The sequence below is a fragment of the Ictidomys tridecemlineatus genome, chromosome 7 (genome assembly GCF_052094955.1).
Source record: "Ictidomys tridecemlineatus isolate mIctTri1 chromosome 7, mIctTri1.hap1, whole genome shotgun sequence".
Taxonomy (NCBI): Eukaryota; Metazoa; Chordata; class Mammalia; order Rodentia; family Sciuridae; genus Ictidomys; species Ictidomys tridecemlineatus.
In genome coordinates this window covers 196,837,011-196,854,549 of record NC_135483.1, presented here as the reverse complement: position 1 = coordinate 196,854,549, position 17,539 = coordinate 196,837,011, and the positions used below count along the sequence as shown (strand labels likewise).

The 17,539-nt window shown below is 55.5% G+C and overlaps 1 protein-coding gene across 15 annotated transcripts in view; it reads left to right on the top strand.

The window, feature by feature from the left end:
- Hdac4 (histone deacetylase 4) overlaps nucleotides 1-17,539 on the top strand; it is a 239,497-nt gene that overhangs the window by 157,543 nt on the left and 64,415 nt on the right. For all 15 annotated transcript variants that reach the window (XM_078018371.1, XM_078018373.1, XM_078018372.1 and 12 more), the window contains 2 exons: nucleotides 6,865-6,985; nucleotides 14,188-14,309. In XM_078018371.1, coding sequence (XP_077874497.1) covers nucleotides 6,865-6,985; nucleotides 14,188-14,309 — 243 coding nt within the window. The remainder of the gene's footprint in view (nucleotides 1-6,864; nucleotides 6,986-14,187; nucleotides 14,310-17,539) is intronic.

The window sequence follows — 17,539 nt, the reverse complement described above, 5'->3', positions numbered from 1 at the left end:
CCCTCTGTCCAGTGAGGGTCACATCGACCTTACAGAGATTGTTAGGGGCCACTCTCTGCAGAAATGAGCATGGCCCTGACATAGATGCCTGCATACGGAGACTTCAGTAGGCCCCGGTAGTTTACTTCTGGGGGCAACAGGCAAAACACTTTCCCGACCTTTCCAGAAGTGTCCCTGACCAAATGCGCCCATCAGCCAGATCCTAAAAGGGGAGACCCTTTTTGTCCCCAGGTTACACGCTAATAGTGCTGGAACCCTTTGCTGTGTCCTTTGTGACTAACAGCCTTCCTTCAGGCGTTCAGGGTGACGGGCCCCAGTCAAGGTTTTTCCCAAAGGTAAAGGCCATCCTGTGAGGTCAGACATTCCAGTCCACTCCCCTGTCCCAGAGCAGTGGGGAAATGCAGGTGGGAGTGCACCCGGATGGAGGTCACAGAGAAGTTCAGCCTCAAGGACTGAAAGGGCACGGTCAATTAGAAAGTCCTGGCCAAGCAGTGGTCTTGGTGCCCTCCCAGGGCCTGGGCCTCTTAGATTTCAACCTCAGCCCCACACTCTCGTGTCTGCTCAGCATAGACTCCGATCGGTGTCTCTGTCCAGAAGCCATAGTTCCCAGACTAGCACACCAAGTGGGAAAACCCTGTGAGGTCCCCCCACATCACAGGGGCTCCATCTTCTCTCATCCAAACAGATCTTCCTCCTTTTTAATAAAATTAAATACTCTTTTTTTACAGTACTTTAATGAAAGCAAAGATGGAAATTTTTCTATGTATATAGAATTACACCTTTTAGAATTTTAACTCTTAGTAACCTTGCGTTTATGTTAAGACCTAGAAACAAGCAGTCTTAAACCTTTGTTTTTTCATTTACCAATTTATAACAACACATTTCGTAGACCCAGATGTATGTTACCTTATGGAATTCAAGAAGCCCAGTACTTGAATTTGTGTTTGATATATAGTTGTAGATAGACACACAACCTTTATTTTGTTTATTTAGTTTTTTTACGTGGTGCTGGGGATCAAACCCAGTGCCTCATACATGCTAGGCAAGCACCCTACCACTGAGCCACAGCCCAACTGATGTTTTAGTATTTTAACTTAATTAGTCAGATATCTCTTTTAACAAACACATTTATGAAGATTAAGCCCTTTTATGTTAAAACTAATTTACCCATTTCCATCTTAGGTTACTCATGAAAACCAAGGTATCAAACAAGTCCAGTTAACACTTATTAAATCACTTATTCCAGAGGAAAATCCTTGGAAGCAATGGATGTTGTACTATAAACCTTTTAGAGAAACCAACACTGATTGGTGGCCCCTAGAAAAACACGTGGGGTAGTGATTTCAAGGGCTCTTTACTCTTACCAACTCAAATGGGTTCTTTTTGTTTAAGTTTTATTTCCATCACGTGAACTGAAAGGCACTTGGTCCATTCATTAAGTCTGTGAGTTCTCATTTATCTCTAACGCAGCGTTGACACCGTGAGGCGATGCAGACACAAGCCCACGTACAGACACAGCTACAGCACACAGGTGTGCACATATGCAGAAGACACAGGAAGCAAAGATTTGGTAGCTCTTCAGCAGGTATTGAGTTCCTGCAGTAGGAGGCAAAGGAACCATCGTAGTTAACCCTTTAGAAATTAAAATAGAGCCTGTCCAGATCTAATCGGTATGACCCCATGTGGAAAGGACCTGTGAGTTGGGGACCTCAGGAGCAGGGTCTGCACCCAAGGTTCAGGTGGCCACTGTCCTCCCTGGGGCAGATTCACTCCCACCATCACCGCTGTTAGTTCTCCCTGCTTAGGACTCTTCAAAGGGATCTTTCCATCGTCCTCCCTGCCCCAGGCCTAGAATTTTTTATTTTTTAATATTTATTTTTTAGTTTTAGGTGGACACAAATTCATTTATTTATTTATTTTAATGTGGTGCTGAGGATCGAATCCAGGGCCTCACGCATGCTAGGAAAGCCCTCTACCACCGAGCCACAACCCCAGCCCCAGGCCTAGAATTTTTTTTTTAATGTTTATTTTTTAGTTTTAGGTGTCCACCTAAATATCTTTATTTTTTATTTTTATGTGGTGCTGAGGATCGAACCCCGTGCTTTATGCATGCTAGGCAAGCGCTCTGCCACTGAGCCACAGCTGCAGCCCCAAGGCCTAGAATTTTTATTTTAAGAATTTTTTTTTTTTAGAGAGAGAGAATTCTTCAATATTCATTTTTAGTTCTTGGTGGACACAACATCTTTGTTTGTATGTCCTGCTGAGGATCGAACCCAGGCCGCACGCATGTCAGGCGAGCGCGCTACCGCTTGAGCCACATCCTCAGCCCCGGCCTAGAATTTTTATTCCCCACTTTTTAGAGGTTCCTGTATTTGAGTTTCCATGTGTATTCAGCCCCCCTTCATTGGCCACCCTGGACCTGTGCTCCTGCCCACCTGCCATCCTGCTCTCCTGGGTGTGGGCTCATGTTCCTCAGTCCCACTGACCACCCTGGGACATCCTGGTCTCCAAGGAAGCAGATTTGCCTACCTTGGTCCCTGCAGGGAGTGACTGGTCACCACGGTGCTTGCTTGGCCTTTTCCCCATGTTGTGGTCCACTGTCAGCCGCAGAGATCTCGGGTTTCCTCCCTCACTCCAAGGCCACTGCAACAGGCAGCGGCTGTGTCTCCTCTAAGGAGGGAGACCCCAGGACCCCCTTGGAAAAGTATGGAGCCCCATGTTGGGCCCCTCCTGGGAGCCTCGAGAAATCAGAGAAGGGCAGCAAGGCCGCACACTGGGCGGGCAGTCCCTGCTCTGACCCCGGTGCAGCACTGCCCCTTGCTCTGGTCGGGTGAGTTCAGAGCTGTCGTCTGTGGTTTGGGTCATTTTTAAATTGGGGAGGGCAAAAGGAAGGGCTGTAGTTAAGTGACTGCGATTGGATCTTACACCCCAATTGAGGCTAAATACTATATTTTGGAAATGCGCACAGCCCTTTCTGTTCCTCACACCCAGGAGCGCGTGTGTAAGGCAACGCAGGAGAGCTCACCGGGCAGGAACTGCATTGTGAGAGCCTTGCCCTAATCACACGCTGATGCCCTGATGGGCACTAAGTGGGGGTACTTGCGGGCGGCGGTCTGTCCCTGTGGAACAGAGACTCTGGCTGTGTGTCCTGGACCCTTGCCCTGCTGGTTTCCTCTGCCCCACCCTGGGCCCTAGGGGATACAGTTGGCTGTCTGGGGACCAAGCCCTCTGGAACTGGGAGCCCCCAAATTAAATTTCTCTCCTTAAAATTGTTCTTGTCAGCCTTTTTGTCACAGCAGTGAAAAAGCTGACTAACACAGCCCTCTCCCCTTTTCGGGGTTGGGTTGCTCTCTGTGTTCCGGAAGCACGCGGACCTCTTCTGCACTCTGGGCTGTGCCTTCTCACTGTCCAAATGCAGTTGCTCTAGTGCGGTCCCATTCCTCAGTCCTGTCCCTGCAGATTTCTCTGTGGCATCTGAGACCTGTCCCTCCTCCAGAGCCATGAACGTGTTCTCTGTTACCTGCAGGGCTTGCATGTCGGCCACGCGCCTCAGGTTCCTGCCGCCAGGCTGCAGGGCCTGCTGTGATCGGTGGCTGAGTTTCTGGGCTTTCTACAGAGCTGTGCACTTGCCTCGCACCTTCACCTCTGTGTTCACTGAGGTCTGCTGGGCAGGTGGGAGGTGGGCTGCTCCCACAGGTGAGCTGTGGGTCTGTGTCCACCAGTGTCCGTCTTTCCATTGTTGCCCAAAGATCCATCCTTGTCCCGAATGCCAATCCAATAATGAGGACACAGTTTTAAGAAAAAAGCAAATAAGTTTTGTTGCCTTGGTAACAAAGGGGAAACACAGGACTTTGTCTCAGAATCTGTGATTCTGCCCTAGGGTTCAGGGGTTTTTAAAGAGGCTGCCTTCCACGTGTTCTCTGAGTTGTAATTCACTCATTAATTTGGGAGAAGGTCATTTCTGAGATGTGCTGGTGCCATCCCAAGTCTGAATCACTCTGTACCTGTGGTGGGTGTGCTCAAGGGCAGATAACTCTGCATGGGATGAGGACCAAAGATAATCCTGTTTCCCTGAGGTGAGGGAGGAGGAGGAGAGGAAGAGAAGGAAACATGTCCTTCAAAATAAGTCCCAGAGCAGAGCAGCAAGGCTACGTTCAAAGCCTAAAGAGGACTGGGTTACAATCCTTCCCCTTCTGGGCCCTTCATGTTTTCTTTGTGGTCTCCCCGTCTCTGTAGATCAAATCAGGGAGCCCTGATATTTTACCACATTGGTTATTTCTAGTCTTGACAAGGTGCAGGAGCCTGGCCTATGTTTTAGCAGTTGTATTTGAAGCTATCTGATGGACTGCAGCCCCGTGGCCTCCACCCTCCTGCCCTGGTCCCGCCTGGGGGAACGTGGACACAGACCCACATGCCTGGGGTGTGTCTCTTACACTCCCATCCTGGTCCCTGGTGGCTGGGACTGTGTGGAACCTCACAAAGGTGCCAGTGGATCAAGTGGGTGAAGGATAATAAATAGGAGTTGATTTTTTTAAAGGGGGAAATTTTAAAAATTTGCTGTCCTTTTAGTGATTTTTTTCTTTCTAGAACTTTCCTTTAAGAGGAGGGCTCTGGGTGGGTGAGTACATACGGGGATAGGCACACTGGGTGGTGGGTCACAATCTGAGAACTCTGCCTGAACTATAGACCAGCAGACAGGTCTGCTTGCTCTGCTGGGGCTCCTGCGGGCGCCTGCCAGGGCCCTCATCCACCCGGGGACCCGCTTTCCAGGACCGAGACCAGTGACACCTGGAGTCCCATTGGGGACATCCTGGTCTGCCCATTGTAAGCTCTGCTCTCGTCCTGAATGGACCTCTGCCACCTTCCTTTGCAGGACCTGAAGGGCCATGCCCTGTCACTGCCATCAGATGGCAGTTACCTGGGGTGTGGCTAAAGGTGGCAGGAAACGTATTTCTCTAAAGATGTTACCCGTCGATCACAGTTTCTCAAAATCACCTTGGAACCTCAGGTCAGGAGAATGGAAAGGCAGTGTTATGGCGTGGAGGTGAGGTGTCCCCAAGAGCTCTCGTGTGAGACAGTGCAGCAAGGTTTGGCTGGTGAGAGCCTTAACCCTGTCGTGAATTAACCCCCTCAGAGGGAGTCCTGGGTGGTGACTGAGTGGCGGGTGTGGCTGGAGGAGGGGGTGAGACTCCGCTGGCCAGTGGAGACCTCTCTGTTCCTGAGCATCACGTGAGCCGCTTCCCTGTGCCACAGCCTTCTGCCATGGCGTCCTGCCTCACCTGGAGCCCTGAGGAGTGGAGCCGCCTCTTACGGACTGAGACCTCTGAAGCTGTGAGCCCCTAAATGCACCTCCTCTACAGTTGTTCTGGTCAGACCCTCTAGTCAGAGCAGCAAAAATGCTGACTAAACAGCAGTATAGCAAATAATTGAATAAAACCTAGCACCAGAGCAGTAAGAATAAGCTAAAAATGATTTTTTCAATCAAACTTTCTTTTTTTTTTTTTTTCCCTCGGCGATAGTGGCTGTTGAGCCCAAAGCCTGGCCCATGTTAAGAAAAATATTCTGCCTCTGAGCTACACCACCCAGCCCTAAAATTTTTTGTTTTTCAAACTTTTAAAAGGAAGACCAGTCATAAATCTTCAAGGACACGGAGAAATTCCAAAGGGCAGTCCAGAGCGGACTGCGCAGACCGGCACGGGAGCCTCAGAACCCCTGAGTTTCCTGGGGCCGCACGAGGCAGACCTCTGTGCCTCCTCTTGGACAGTCCACAGCGGAGGCCAGTCTCCACCTCTCGGAGAGGACCGTGGCCCCCGTGCCTCCCTCCATGTGGCTGGGTGTAGGCTAGGAAAACCGGCACAGCTTCCCCGTGGGGTCAGCATGCTGGGCCAGCACACAGCAGCTCTCCATACGTCCACTGTCAAAGGAAGTCCCACGACTCGGTGAACAGAACGTGTGCACACAGACCCCGTGCGGCCCCCCACCCGACTGTGGGAGGCTCCTGAGGCACGATGAGCAGGGCACACCCCAAGACAAGAGAGCAGCCCAGTCCCAGGGTCCCCAAGGACATCAGAGATGCCAGCCTAGCCCCTCCATGTCACCAGGGGTGGCCCGAGTCTGGGAAGCAGGGTGTCTGCACCCCTGGTGCTTGGTGGACAGGCACATTTTGGAAAGCGCTTAGAGAGATGGCCGAGCTGTGTGAGGTCTATGCAGGTCACTCAGAACGCAGCAGCCTCGCCCGCCAGTGGGTATCCATTAGCACAGCTTCTGACGGCAGCTGAAGCCCCCAGCAGGAAGCAGTTCCACATAGCTCACTCTGCTGGCCCCGTGAAGTGTTTTGGGCCATTAGAAGTGCTCTGAGTGCCACGCAATACCAAGGGACATCCTCAGGGCACTCCTCAGGAGCAGGGCACGTGTGCAGAACCCTGGTGGCTGTTTTCTTCAGGTGTCTTTGAAGAGCCATCACCATGCCACAAAACAAGCCCAAAGCACAGTTTCCACCTCGGCCACCTGGCCCTGTTTGCTCTCCAAGTGGCCCCAGGCGGAGAGGGCAGAGCCACCCTTGGACACGGGAGGCCCCGCCGCTGTGTGTCTGCGGCCTTCCTGTGAAGCCGAATGGGGCCCTTGTGCTCGCACAGAGCCTCACCTGCCTCCCCTGCCTCCCCTGCCTCCCCTGCCCTGCTCCCGCAGACCTGGTCTCTAGGGTGTCGAAGTGCCCTGCAGAGTGGCTGCTGTGCCACCAGCAGCCAGCGCTTCCCACCGCTGAGCCTGCGTCCAGCGGAGAGCAGCGCGTGCTGGAAGGAGCCCTCCCGCAGCTCCCCTCCCAGGCCTCTCCCCGGGCGCCTCACCTCTGCTCTCCCTTGCCAGGTGCCGTGGCCAGCACCGAGGTCAAAATGAAGCTGCAGGAGTTCGTGCTCAATAAGAAGAAGGCCCTGGCCCACCGGAGCCTGAACCAGTGCATTTCCAGTGACCCCCGCTACTGGTACGGGTAAGTGCCGTGGGCGCGCCCGCCCCGGGGCCTGGCGCACTGTCACCTGGCCCCCTTCTCACCTCCCCGGCACTGCGGGAAGAAGGATGCAATTGGGGAGGCCTGGGCTGCGGGGGTCTGTCGGGGAGCACTGGGCCGCACTCCTGGGCAACACTAGGCCACTGTTCCTGGCCTTTTAAACTTTTTCAGAAATTATTTTTAGTTGTACATGACAATATACTGTACTTCGGCACATTATACACATGGGCATTGTCACTTCCCGTTCTCGGGGCCGTCTGTGTTGTGGCGTTTCCCTGGTCGTGTGTCACATGAGCACAGGAGAGTGATGTCCTGTTCATTCTACTCCCTTTCCCATTCCCAGCCCCTCCCTTCCCTTGTTCCCTGTTGTCTGATCCCAACTACTTCCCTGCCCCACCCCTTATTGTATTGCATCTGAACATCAGAGAGAGCAGTCAGCTTTTGGTTTTTGGAGTTGGCTTATTTTACTTAGCATGATAGTCTCCAGTTCCATCCATTTACTGGCAAATGCCGTGATTTTATTTTTATTTAATGCTGAGTAGTATTCCACTGTGTGTCCACACCACATTTTCTTTATCCATATGTGTGTTGAAGGGCACCTAGGTTGGTTCCATAGTCTAGCTATCGTGAATTGAGCCGCGATAAACACTGATGTGGTTGTGTCACTGTAGTGTGCTGATTTTAAGTCTTGGGTATCATCTGCCCAGGAGTGGGATAGCTGGGTCAAATGGTGGTCCCATTCCATGTTTTCTGAGGAATCTTCACACTGCTCTCCACAGTGGTTACACTAATTGCAGTCCCACCAGCAGTGTAAGGGTGTGCCTTTCCCCCACAGCCTCACCAGCATTTATTGTTCCTTATATTTGACAGTTGCCATTCTGACTGGAGTGAGATGAAGTCTCACTGTCGTTTTAATTTGCATTTCTCTAACTGTAGTGATGGTGGACATTCCTTCATGTGTTTGTTGACCGGTTGCATTTCTTCGTCTGGAGTTGTGTTCATTTCCCTGCCTGTTTACATTGTACCCTGGTCTTCTGCACCGTGTCTTTTTAGGGCAGCAGGGGAAGCTCAGACCTGAACTCGGGCCTGAACTGTTTGCCACTGCAACCAAATGTCTACCCATGTTTTAGCAGTTCCTAGGCAATGGGAAGCCCTTGATGTCTTTATTGTTGTTGTAGTAAGAGACCTCACCAGCCAGGTGGGCAGGACCACAGACCAACTCAGAGGGAGTCTGTGGCCGCCCTGCAGAGCCGTGCCACTCTGCAAAGTGAGGTGCTTCACCAGTGTGGCTCTCTGTGCGCTCACTGAGGAACAGCAACAGGACAGGGGTTTTGTCTTGTTTTGTTAATGTTTTTAGTTGGTAGGTGAACAAAATACCTTTATTTTATTTATTTATTTCTATGTGATGCTGAGGATTGAACCCAGTGCCTCATACATGTAAGGCAAGTGCTCTAATGCAGAGCCCCAGCCCCAGCCCAAATTACATAAATTACATAAATCAAAAGGTAATTAGTGATTTCATTGGTAAAAAATCAGCAGTCCTCAAGCTTCAGAAGGTACATCTAGCCGGGCCTGGTGGCACACACCCATCCTCCAGCAGCTGAGGAGGCCAGCCTCAGCAACTCTCGAGGCCCTGTCTCCAAATAAAAGACAAAAGGGCTGGGACGTGGCTCAGGGCTAGAGCGCCCCTGGGTTCAACCCCAGAACAGAAGGCAGACGATTGTATCAAGAGGCAGACCTCACGGTGCAGTGAGCAGCATCCGTGACAGGACTGCCCTCGTGTCCCTCACGGGCTCTTCGTCTTCACATGCTGCAGTTCACCTAAGCTGTGCGCTTATGGAGCCATGGAGATGGGGACAGCTGGGGAGGGGTGGGATGGGGAGGAGGGCTGGCAGGGTTGACCTCACTGGAGCCCTGGAGGAGAGCCATGGAGATGGGGACAGATGGGGACAGCTGGGGAGGGTGGGATGGGGAGGAAGGCTGGCAGGGTTGACCTCACTGGAGCCCTGGAGGAGAGCCATGGAGATGGGGACAGCTGGGGACAGCTGGGGAGGGTGGGATGGGGAGGAGGGCTGGCAGGGTTGACCTCACTGGAGCCCTGGAGGAGAGCCATGGAGATGGGGACAGCTGGGGTGGGTGGGATGGGGAGGAGGGCTGGCAGGGTTGACCTCACTGGAGCCCTGGAGGAGAGCCATGGAGATGGGGACAGCTGGGGAGGGGTAGGATGGGGAGGAGGGCTGGCAGGGTTGACCTCACTGGAGCCCTGGAGGAGAGCCATGGAGATGGGGACAGCTGGGGAGGGGTGGGATGGGGAGGAGGGCTGGCAGGGTTGACCTCACTGGAGCCCCGGAGGAGAGCCATGGAGATGGGGACAGATGGGGACAGCTGGGGAGGGGTGGGATGGGGAGGAGGGCTGGCAGGGTTGACCTCACTGGAGCCCTGGAGGAGAGCCATGGAGATGGGGACAGATGGGGACAGCTGGGGTGGGTGGGATGGGGAGGAGGGCTGGCAGGGTTGACCTCACTGGAGCCCTGGAGGAGAGCCATGGAGATGGGGACAGATGGGGACAGCTGGGGAGGGTGGGATGGGGAGGAGGGCTGGCAGGGTTGACCTCACTGGAGCCCCGGAGGAGAGCCATGGAGATGGGGACAGCTGGGGAGGGGTGGGATGGGGAGGAAGGCTGGCAGGGTTGACCTCACTGGAGCCCTGGAGGAGAGCCATGGAGATGGGGACAGCTGGGGACAGCTGGGGAGGGGTGGGATGGGGAGGAGGGCTGGCAGGGTTGACCTCACTGGAGCCCTGGAGGAGAGCCATGGAGATGGGGACAGATGGGGACAGCTGGGGAGGGGTGGGATGGGGAGGAGGGCTGGCAGGGTTGACCTCACTGGAGCCCTGGAGGAGAGCCATGGAGATGGGGACAGCTGGGGAGGGGTAGGATGGGGAGGAGGGCTGGCAGGGTTGACCTCACTGGAGCCCTGGAGGAGAGCCATGGAGATGGGGACAGATGGGGACAGCTGGGGAGGGGTAGGATGGGGAGGAGGGCTGGCAGGGTTGACCTCACTGGAGCCCTGGAGGAGAGCCATGGAGATTGGGACAGCTAGGGACAGCTGGGGAGGGGTGGGATGGGGAGGAGGGCTGGCAGGGTTGACCTCACTGAAGCCCTGGAGGAGAGCCATGGAGATGGGGACAGATGGGGACAGCTGGGGAGGGTGGGATGGGGAGGAGGGCTGGCAGGGTTGACCTCACTGGAGCCCTGGAGGAGAGCCATGGAGATGGGGACAGATGGGGACAGCTGGGGAGGGGTAGGATGGGGAGTAGTGGCAAGGCAGGCTGTGGAATAGGCCCTTCCTAGTCCAGAGACCCTTAGGAAGGGGCATCTTATAATTAGCTGGGCACAGGGACTTCACCAGGGTCTGGGAATAGGTGCCTTCTAGAGAGGAGAGGTGAAAGGGTTTCCTGGGTGCAAGGAGGGGAGATGGGAAGACCCCAGTGAGCAGGCACATGCAGGGTGGATACTGCCCGGGTTTGGTGCCTGGGAGTGTCTGCTAGACTCCAAAAGTTGGGGACACTCACAGTTGAAGGGGGCACCCTTGATCTCAAGGACAGTAGCCAGGTGACAAGCTTGTTTTCCTTGAGCTGGGTGACTGCAGGTTTATCATTTGAGGACCCCAGAAGTGCAATGTCTTCACTGTGGTTGGGAAACAGCACCTTCAAGCTGAGCCGTGGCCCCGGTGTCACACCACACTGAGGTGGCTCAGAGCTAGTCAGACAGCACGAGAGCTAAATGCTTCGGCAACTCTGGGGGAGGGGAGGCAAAGATCCACCGAAACAACTGTAAACCCCAAACTTGAAACATTTACCTCATCAAAATTTGAAACTTCTAAACTTCTCTTTGAAAGCCACCTTAAAAAGAAAGAAAGATATCCTTAAGAAACTCAAAGGACCTATGGCACACACGGGAGGGAGGGCAGGCGTGTGACCGTCCTGCGTCTGACACCATGGTTGAGCTCCTATGCTCACTAATGCAGGTGGACAGCGGGGGAAGAAAGCTGGGATGGAAACAGCTCCACCCGTGTGAGGCGTGGGGCACATGAGAAGACTGCCATATGGGGGTCTTCAAGGACACAGGAATCAAAGCCACAGGGCACTGGCCACGCACCCTCTGGGCTGGCTCAGCTCCAAGAGGCCAGGGTGGTGGGAAGGTGGGTGGAGTGGCCCCACCCTGCGGGGACAGAGTTGGACAGTCTCTGGAGGTGGCTGTCCACCTGCCCTCCCCAGCAGGATACCTCTGGTATTTACCCAGGAGAAGCACAGCGTGTCCACACCCAGGCTGGTACTGTTGTGGTCACAGCACCTTTACCTGTGGCCATCAAGGGTTAATAGATGAGCGTCCAACAAGCAGGGTACCTCTCTCACCAGGGCCCCACAGCAGCGAGAGGGCCAGTGTGACCCCGGCAGCGGCCTGGGGCTCAGGCAGCATGTGCAGATGGGGCAGACCCTCCTCTACCTGCTGCTTCCAGTTACAAGGAACCGGAGCCAGCAGAGTGAGCTGCAGAGGCCCCTGGAGGCAGGGCTGTCGGGCCTCCCTGAGCAGGGATTCTGGATGTGGATGGACACCCGTGCTCCAGCCTGAAATTCACTGGACTGTGCAGGCCACTGAGCCCGCAAAGCACGGCACACCTCACGTGAGGTGTGCCGACGGCAGGAGCACCGGCTTCCAGGCAACCCGTGTAAAGACTGGCTGAGCACCCACTAGTAAGGGCTGCAGGCTGAAACCGCAGTGTGTTCAGGTATTGCATTAAGTAGAATACTCAAACAGCTTCGCCCATTTCTTCTTGTGGCTACTAGAAAAATCTGAAGTTACACATGCAGATCTATTATAGTTCTGTTCTGTGCGTTAAAGGCAAGAGTCATATTTACATCACACACTAGTATAAGTCTGATGTAATGGGGAAGGCCGATTCTTTATAGGGTTTAAGGGACTGAGTTTGTGTTGTTTCATTCTACAGTCAAGATCATGTTTGGAAAGAAAGCAGAACAGTGTTTGTTTTTCTGTCTTCTCCAGTAAGACAGGGATTGCCTTGGGCTTTGCTATCTAATTTGTTTACTTTAACAGTGCTGGATGAACTCAGGGCCTCATGCATGCTGGCCAATCATTCTGCTGTTGGCACACCCAGCCCTAGGGTTGTCTGGGGACCATGCTGGGCCCTCCTCCAGGACCTCCTGTGCACACCAGCCCTGGCTTCTATGAGCCACGACCCAGGCTGGAATTGAAGTTTGCAGAAATGGAAGAGAAACCTTGGTCAGGGATGAGCTGGGTGGAGGGAGCTGTTCTGCTGTGTGGTCCTTGGAGGCGGAGGTTGGCTGGGTGTGTGTGGGGACCTGCGGGTGGCCGTGGGCATGTTGTGTGAGCATGTGGGTGTGTTGGAAAAGTGTGTATATGACATAGGGGTGTGCGAGGGCATGTGTGGGGATGGGGTTCTGCTCCCCTCTCCTGCAGATCCTCCTGCAGGGAGGCCCAAGCGTGGGTAGGGGTGTGGAACGACAGGGCTGGGGCCCATTCCCTCGGGCGGCAGCTGTTGGAGGCTGCAGTGTTCCGGAAGGGCTGCTCTCCCTGCAGGTCATGAGGACTCGAGGGCACCCTCTGATGGCTCTGGACCCTACTGAGAGGCCCACTGGGCCAGTGGGCAGCCTGGTGTCATGGCGGCCTGCTGGAGCCACAGCCCGTGGCGGGTTGTGCATAGCTGCCCCCTGCTGCAGCTGACTGGAAGCTTTAATGCCCACAGCTCCTCACTGTGAGGTGGATCCTCAGATCCTCCGTGGCCAGAGCCTCCCCTCTGACTGGGTTCCCAAGCGCGCTCCATCAGGTGCAGTGACAGTGAGTGTCCCACGTGATGGGTTTAGATGGTCACATTGAAGTCATTTGCAGCTGTTGAGTGATTGTCTCTAACTCACATGACGCGAGTGAGGTCATACCGCATTTCTTACCAAGGAGCAAGAGAGAGTGAATAGGAAAGGCCCAGGCTGCCACGCTGCGCACAGGAGACTAATGGGGGTGTTCGGTCGGTCCTGGGGAGGAATGGTGTGACTCTCAGATTCTGTGAGGCCACTGTGAGAGGAGGCCCCGTGTCCTCATGGAATCCCAGGAAGCTCCTGTGTGGGGCCTGTGCCCATGTGCCCCGTCCCCAGACGAAGGCCCCCAGTCCTCGCTGTGTATCTGGAGCACCCTGTGGGCAGACAGGAGGAGACCTCCTCAGAGCAGAATCCTGCCTAGGGGTGTGGCCCGAAGCTGCTTGGGGTCCTGGGGCCAGACCCGGGAGCTTGTCTCTGGGACCCCTTCTGCATGCTATGCGTGTGCACGTTCAGATATTTGAATATACACCTGGGTGCACTCCAGAGCTCCCACGGTGGACTCCGATAACTCCAGGTACGTGCACGTGGAGTGCTGTGCATTCAGATGGATAATCTAGCAATTCTAAATAAGAAAGTTGGCCAGTTTGTTTCCAGCCATTAAGCAGATTATGCAGCTTAGAGACCCACAGAATGTAGTACACTCCCTGTCAGTGTTCAGAGCAAAACTCACCGGCAGTGTGTCCACAGAGGCCTTGTGCTGGTCGTCTTGGTGGCCCCAGGAGCTGTGAGTCCCCATGGCCCACTCCTGACTCTTCCCCTCACTCGCCTCCTCCAGCCAGCCCACTGCTGCCAGCGTGTTCAGGACTTTGGGTGGCCCCGGCCATTTGGAAAGAATGTGCTTCTGACCTGCCCCTGCCCCAAGGAAGGAAAATGACAGAAGACTCGGATGAGGGCAGGTTCCGGGGGCTCACCCTCTCAGGGAGGCAAAGAGAGCCCAGAAGTCTCCGTGCCCATGGCCACCACCCCAACCTCATCTTGGGTCCCTTGGACACGAGCCCCTCGGTCTTCCTTTGCTCTGTGCCCTGTGGACAGAGCCCCTCTGTGGCCAGTAGTGACCCTGGTGGTCAGAGAACAGCTGAGCACAGGGATCTCAGAAGAGCAGTTCTGGGGGACGTCAGAGAGGCTGTGGCCCTATCGGCCAGCTTATTGGCATCAGAGAAGAGGGGCTGTGCTGACAGGCACCACGGCTCCTGAGGAAGGGCTACCAGAGGACTACTTGCCGGCTCAGGGGTGCCCTGGGCAAGCTGACCTGTCTCTCTCCTTTTCTCTAGGAAAACGCAGCACAGTTCTCTTGACCAGAGTTCTCCGCCCCAGAGTGGGGTGTCGGCCTCCTACAACCACCCGGTCCTAGGAATGTATGACGCCAAAGATGACTTCCCTCTTAGGAAGACAGGTCAGTGCCAAGGGCTGCTATGGCCTGGGGCTCTCTGCCCAGGCAGCTGTACCCCAGCTGTGCTGGGCCACATGCAGGATGTGCTTAGTGAGGGCTTTGCTCGTCAGAGCATTAGTTTGAAAATTCATCCCCAAGCATGACCTTCTGATTCATTCCAAAACACATAGCCCCACGCACATACGCCTGCTAGTCCTCCCTGGGCGAGGGCAGGGCCCACTGCTGTCCAGGGATGCACAGCTCTGCTCCTCAGGCAGGCATGTTCAGCAGGTGAGTGAGTCAGCCAGCGGCCCTCTGCTGGCTCTGTGCAGTGTCCAGCAGGAGTTGGTCAGGACCCAGAGAGGGAGGAGGGCCCTGTGAGAACAAGATCCACCCTGTCCTGTGGGGACAATCCCAGGTGGCCACAGCTCGGTGCAGAGCAAGAAGGGCATCAAGCCTATTCTAGAAGCAGGGAGGCGGCACTGGAGCAGTCTGATAAGACAACCGAATGCTGTTGGGTTTATGGTTTAACTGGGCAGTGGCTTTGGAGAAGGGTCAGGGTGACTGTGGGTAGTCCATTGAGGTGGCGAGAAGGGCAGGGCCCTGAGAAGGCTGCTCCTCCTGGGGTTCTGCAGAGAGGGTGAGAGCTGAGCTGCATCAGCCTGCACGGAGGAGGGACACCCTCATCTCGCTGTTGCAGGGATAGACTTTAGACTGCACCAATTCTATGTTCCCACAGAACTCCAGGAAGCTCTGGGTGGAAATGTACTGAAGGGTTCAGACACCCAGCTGCTTCACCCGACAGACAGCCTGTGGGAAGCCAGGGCTCCTGCCTTCCCAGCTGGGTGGAGGAGGCCTTGGGTCAACACGGCGTGGCCCCAGGCAGAGCCGGGGTCAGGAGCAGGGAGTTGACAGGAGAGCACCTTAGCTCAGCCCGAGTAGGGCTTGGCATCGCCTGGGGTTGTGTGATAGGGCCACCAGGCCAGGCCAGGGGTGCCAGTGGAGGAATGGGTGTCTCCAAAAGAGTGGAGGGTGGAGTTCGGCTGTCACACAGGGCAGTCGGCTCTCCCTAAGGGTCATGCCCTCCTGAAAGCAGCCACAGACTCCTCCCCAGCAAGGCACAGTGCACACCACCTGCTCCACCTGGCTCCTCAGTGGCTCCAGGCATCCCCTGGCCGGGACAGCAGGGAGGGGGTGGGGTACGCTGGGTTCTCCCCGGCCCCCAGCGAGTCACAGGCAGCACCACTCTGAGAAGCAGAAGGCTGCGTGAGTAATTGGGAGCAAGCTCCAGGCGACTGTCCAGTGGAAGACGGCACAGTCACATGGCGGTCCCTGCTGATCTCTGCAACCTCGTGGCCTACAGTCGTGGACAGAGCCCCTGCCGTTTTGACGTGTTTCTGTGGCTGTGGGCCCCCTATGCTGAGCTGTCTTTCTGGAGTTAGCTGGAAGAGACGCCACAGATCTGTGTTGCAGTGTCACCTCCAGAACCCCCTTCCATGAGGACCAGGGGGAATCTCTTTTCACCCCGGGAAGTGCTCTGGAAGGCCTTGGTGAAGATGTGATTGCATCACCAATTTCTAAGAGGCACCCTAGCACCTTCACAGTCTCACCTGGGGGCACACTTGACCACCAAGAGCAGCGTGCAGCGAGGCTCCCCAGCCGCCCGCTCAGCCTCATGGAGCAAGCCTCACAGAGCGAGGCCTCGCCCATGCTGCTGGACAGCCTGCGTGTTCCTTGGTAGCAGGAACATCATCAGTGGGAGACTGTGGTGTGAAGCGCTGCCCCTGGATTGAAGCCTCAGTCTCCAGTAGCAGGATGCCCATGTACACACCTGCGGGGCTCAGTCCACACTGGCTCACTGTGACCTTGCAGCTCAAGTCTGCCTGTGCCTCGGTCTTCCAGGGCCTCCGTGGGACACCCATGTGTGCACGAGCCTTCAGGCGTTGTTGGCATGTGCTGCGGTGGACTCCCTGGACGATGGTTCACACCTGCGCCTTCTCAAGTGTCTCACCTCCCTCGTGACAGAAGCGAGTGGGCTGCCCATGCCTTATGCATCCAGGGTGGCCACTGTCACTGGGCCAGTGGGTCCAGATCAGCTGCCGGAGTCCAGTGGGCTCCTTTGCTCATGCACTGTGCTTCAGGGACACTCTTGCTCCCCTCTGGGCCTTTGCTTGTCCTCTGCAGAGTGCTCTTAGGCCACACCCGGCTTACACTTGCTGGCATATGGTGGGCCTTCTTGCCTCAGCCTTATGTGGCAGAGGGTCAGAGTGAAGCAGCAAGCCCACCCCAGGGTGCTGCTCCACTCCTCACCTCATCCAACCCGAACTGCCTCCCGGCCCCACCTGCAAACACTTCCAGCATTGAATCAGGAGGTGGGACTGCAGTGTGCATCTCAGAGGGACAGTGAAAGCACAGCCTGGGACGGCAAGTGGCGTGACCAGGAGCACTGTCCACACGAGGCCCTTGATCCCTGTGCCTGTGGGGTCCATGTGTGATTTTCCACTTTTGGAAGCAAACTTAGTTTTGCAGTGTCCTCCAGCAGACTGCCCAGGGAGCGGTCTATCAGAGCAGTCCTCCCTTCCAGCCCGTGGGCTGCCAGTGCTCGGCAGCAGTCACGGGGTGGAGCTCAGTCAGCTTTCCTTCTTCCCTCCTGGAGCTTACACGGCAGCACAGCAGAGCTGCTGCCGGCCTCTGGGTGCTGTCCCTGGGGCACTCTCGACGTGACGTGCGCTCCATGTCTGCCCCCTGGGTTGCAGACTGCGTTCCAGCTGTGGTCTGCCCTTGCAGAACTGCCTTTTAATCTTCATCAGAAAGTAATGTCTGTGAGCCGGCCCCTACATGGGAAGGCAGCTGTCTGCTGTCCTGATGGTGCTGACAGCACTGGTGGGTCTGCTGGGCCAGAGTGCGCTGCCAGCACTCCTTACCATGGGAGCTGACCATGCTCCCCCTCTGGTCAGTTTTCTATGTGCCTGTTTCTCATGGCAGGCGGAGGAGACCCCTCTGTACTGTCAGGCTCAGCACCATTGGTCTCTGCTCTGGCTTGAGGGGCATTGCTCCTGGCTGCCTCCAACCCTGGCTGCCACTACCAGGCCCTGCCCCACAGGGTCTTCCCCAGGTTCTGTCTGCTTCACACGATTCTCCCGCTCCTTGGGGTGAGCACCCCCTCCTCCTGCTGGGAGCACTCAACCTTGGAGACTTCCTGCCAGGAGTGCTCTGTTCTGCCTCATTAGTGGCCGATGATGGGCGGGGACCAG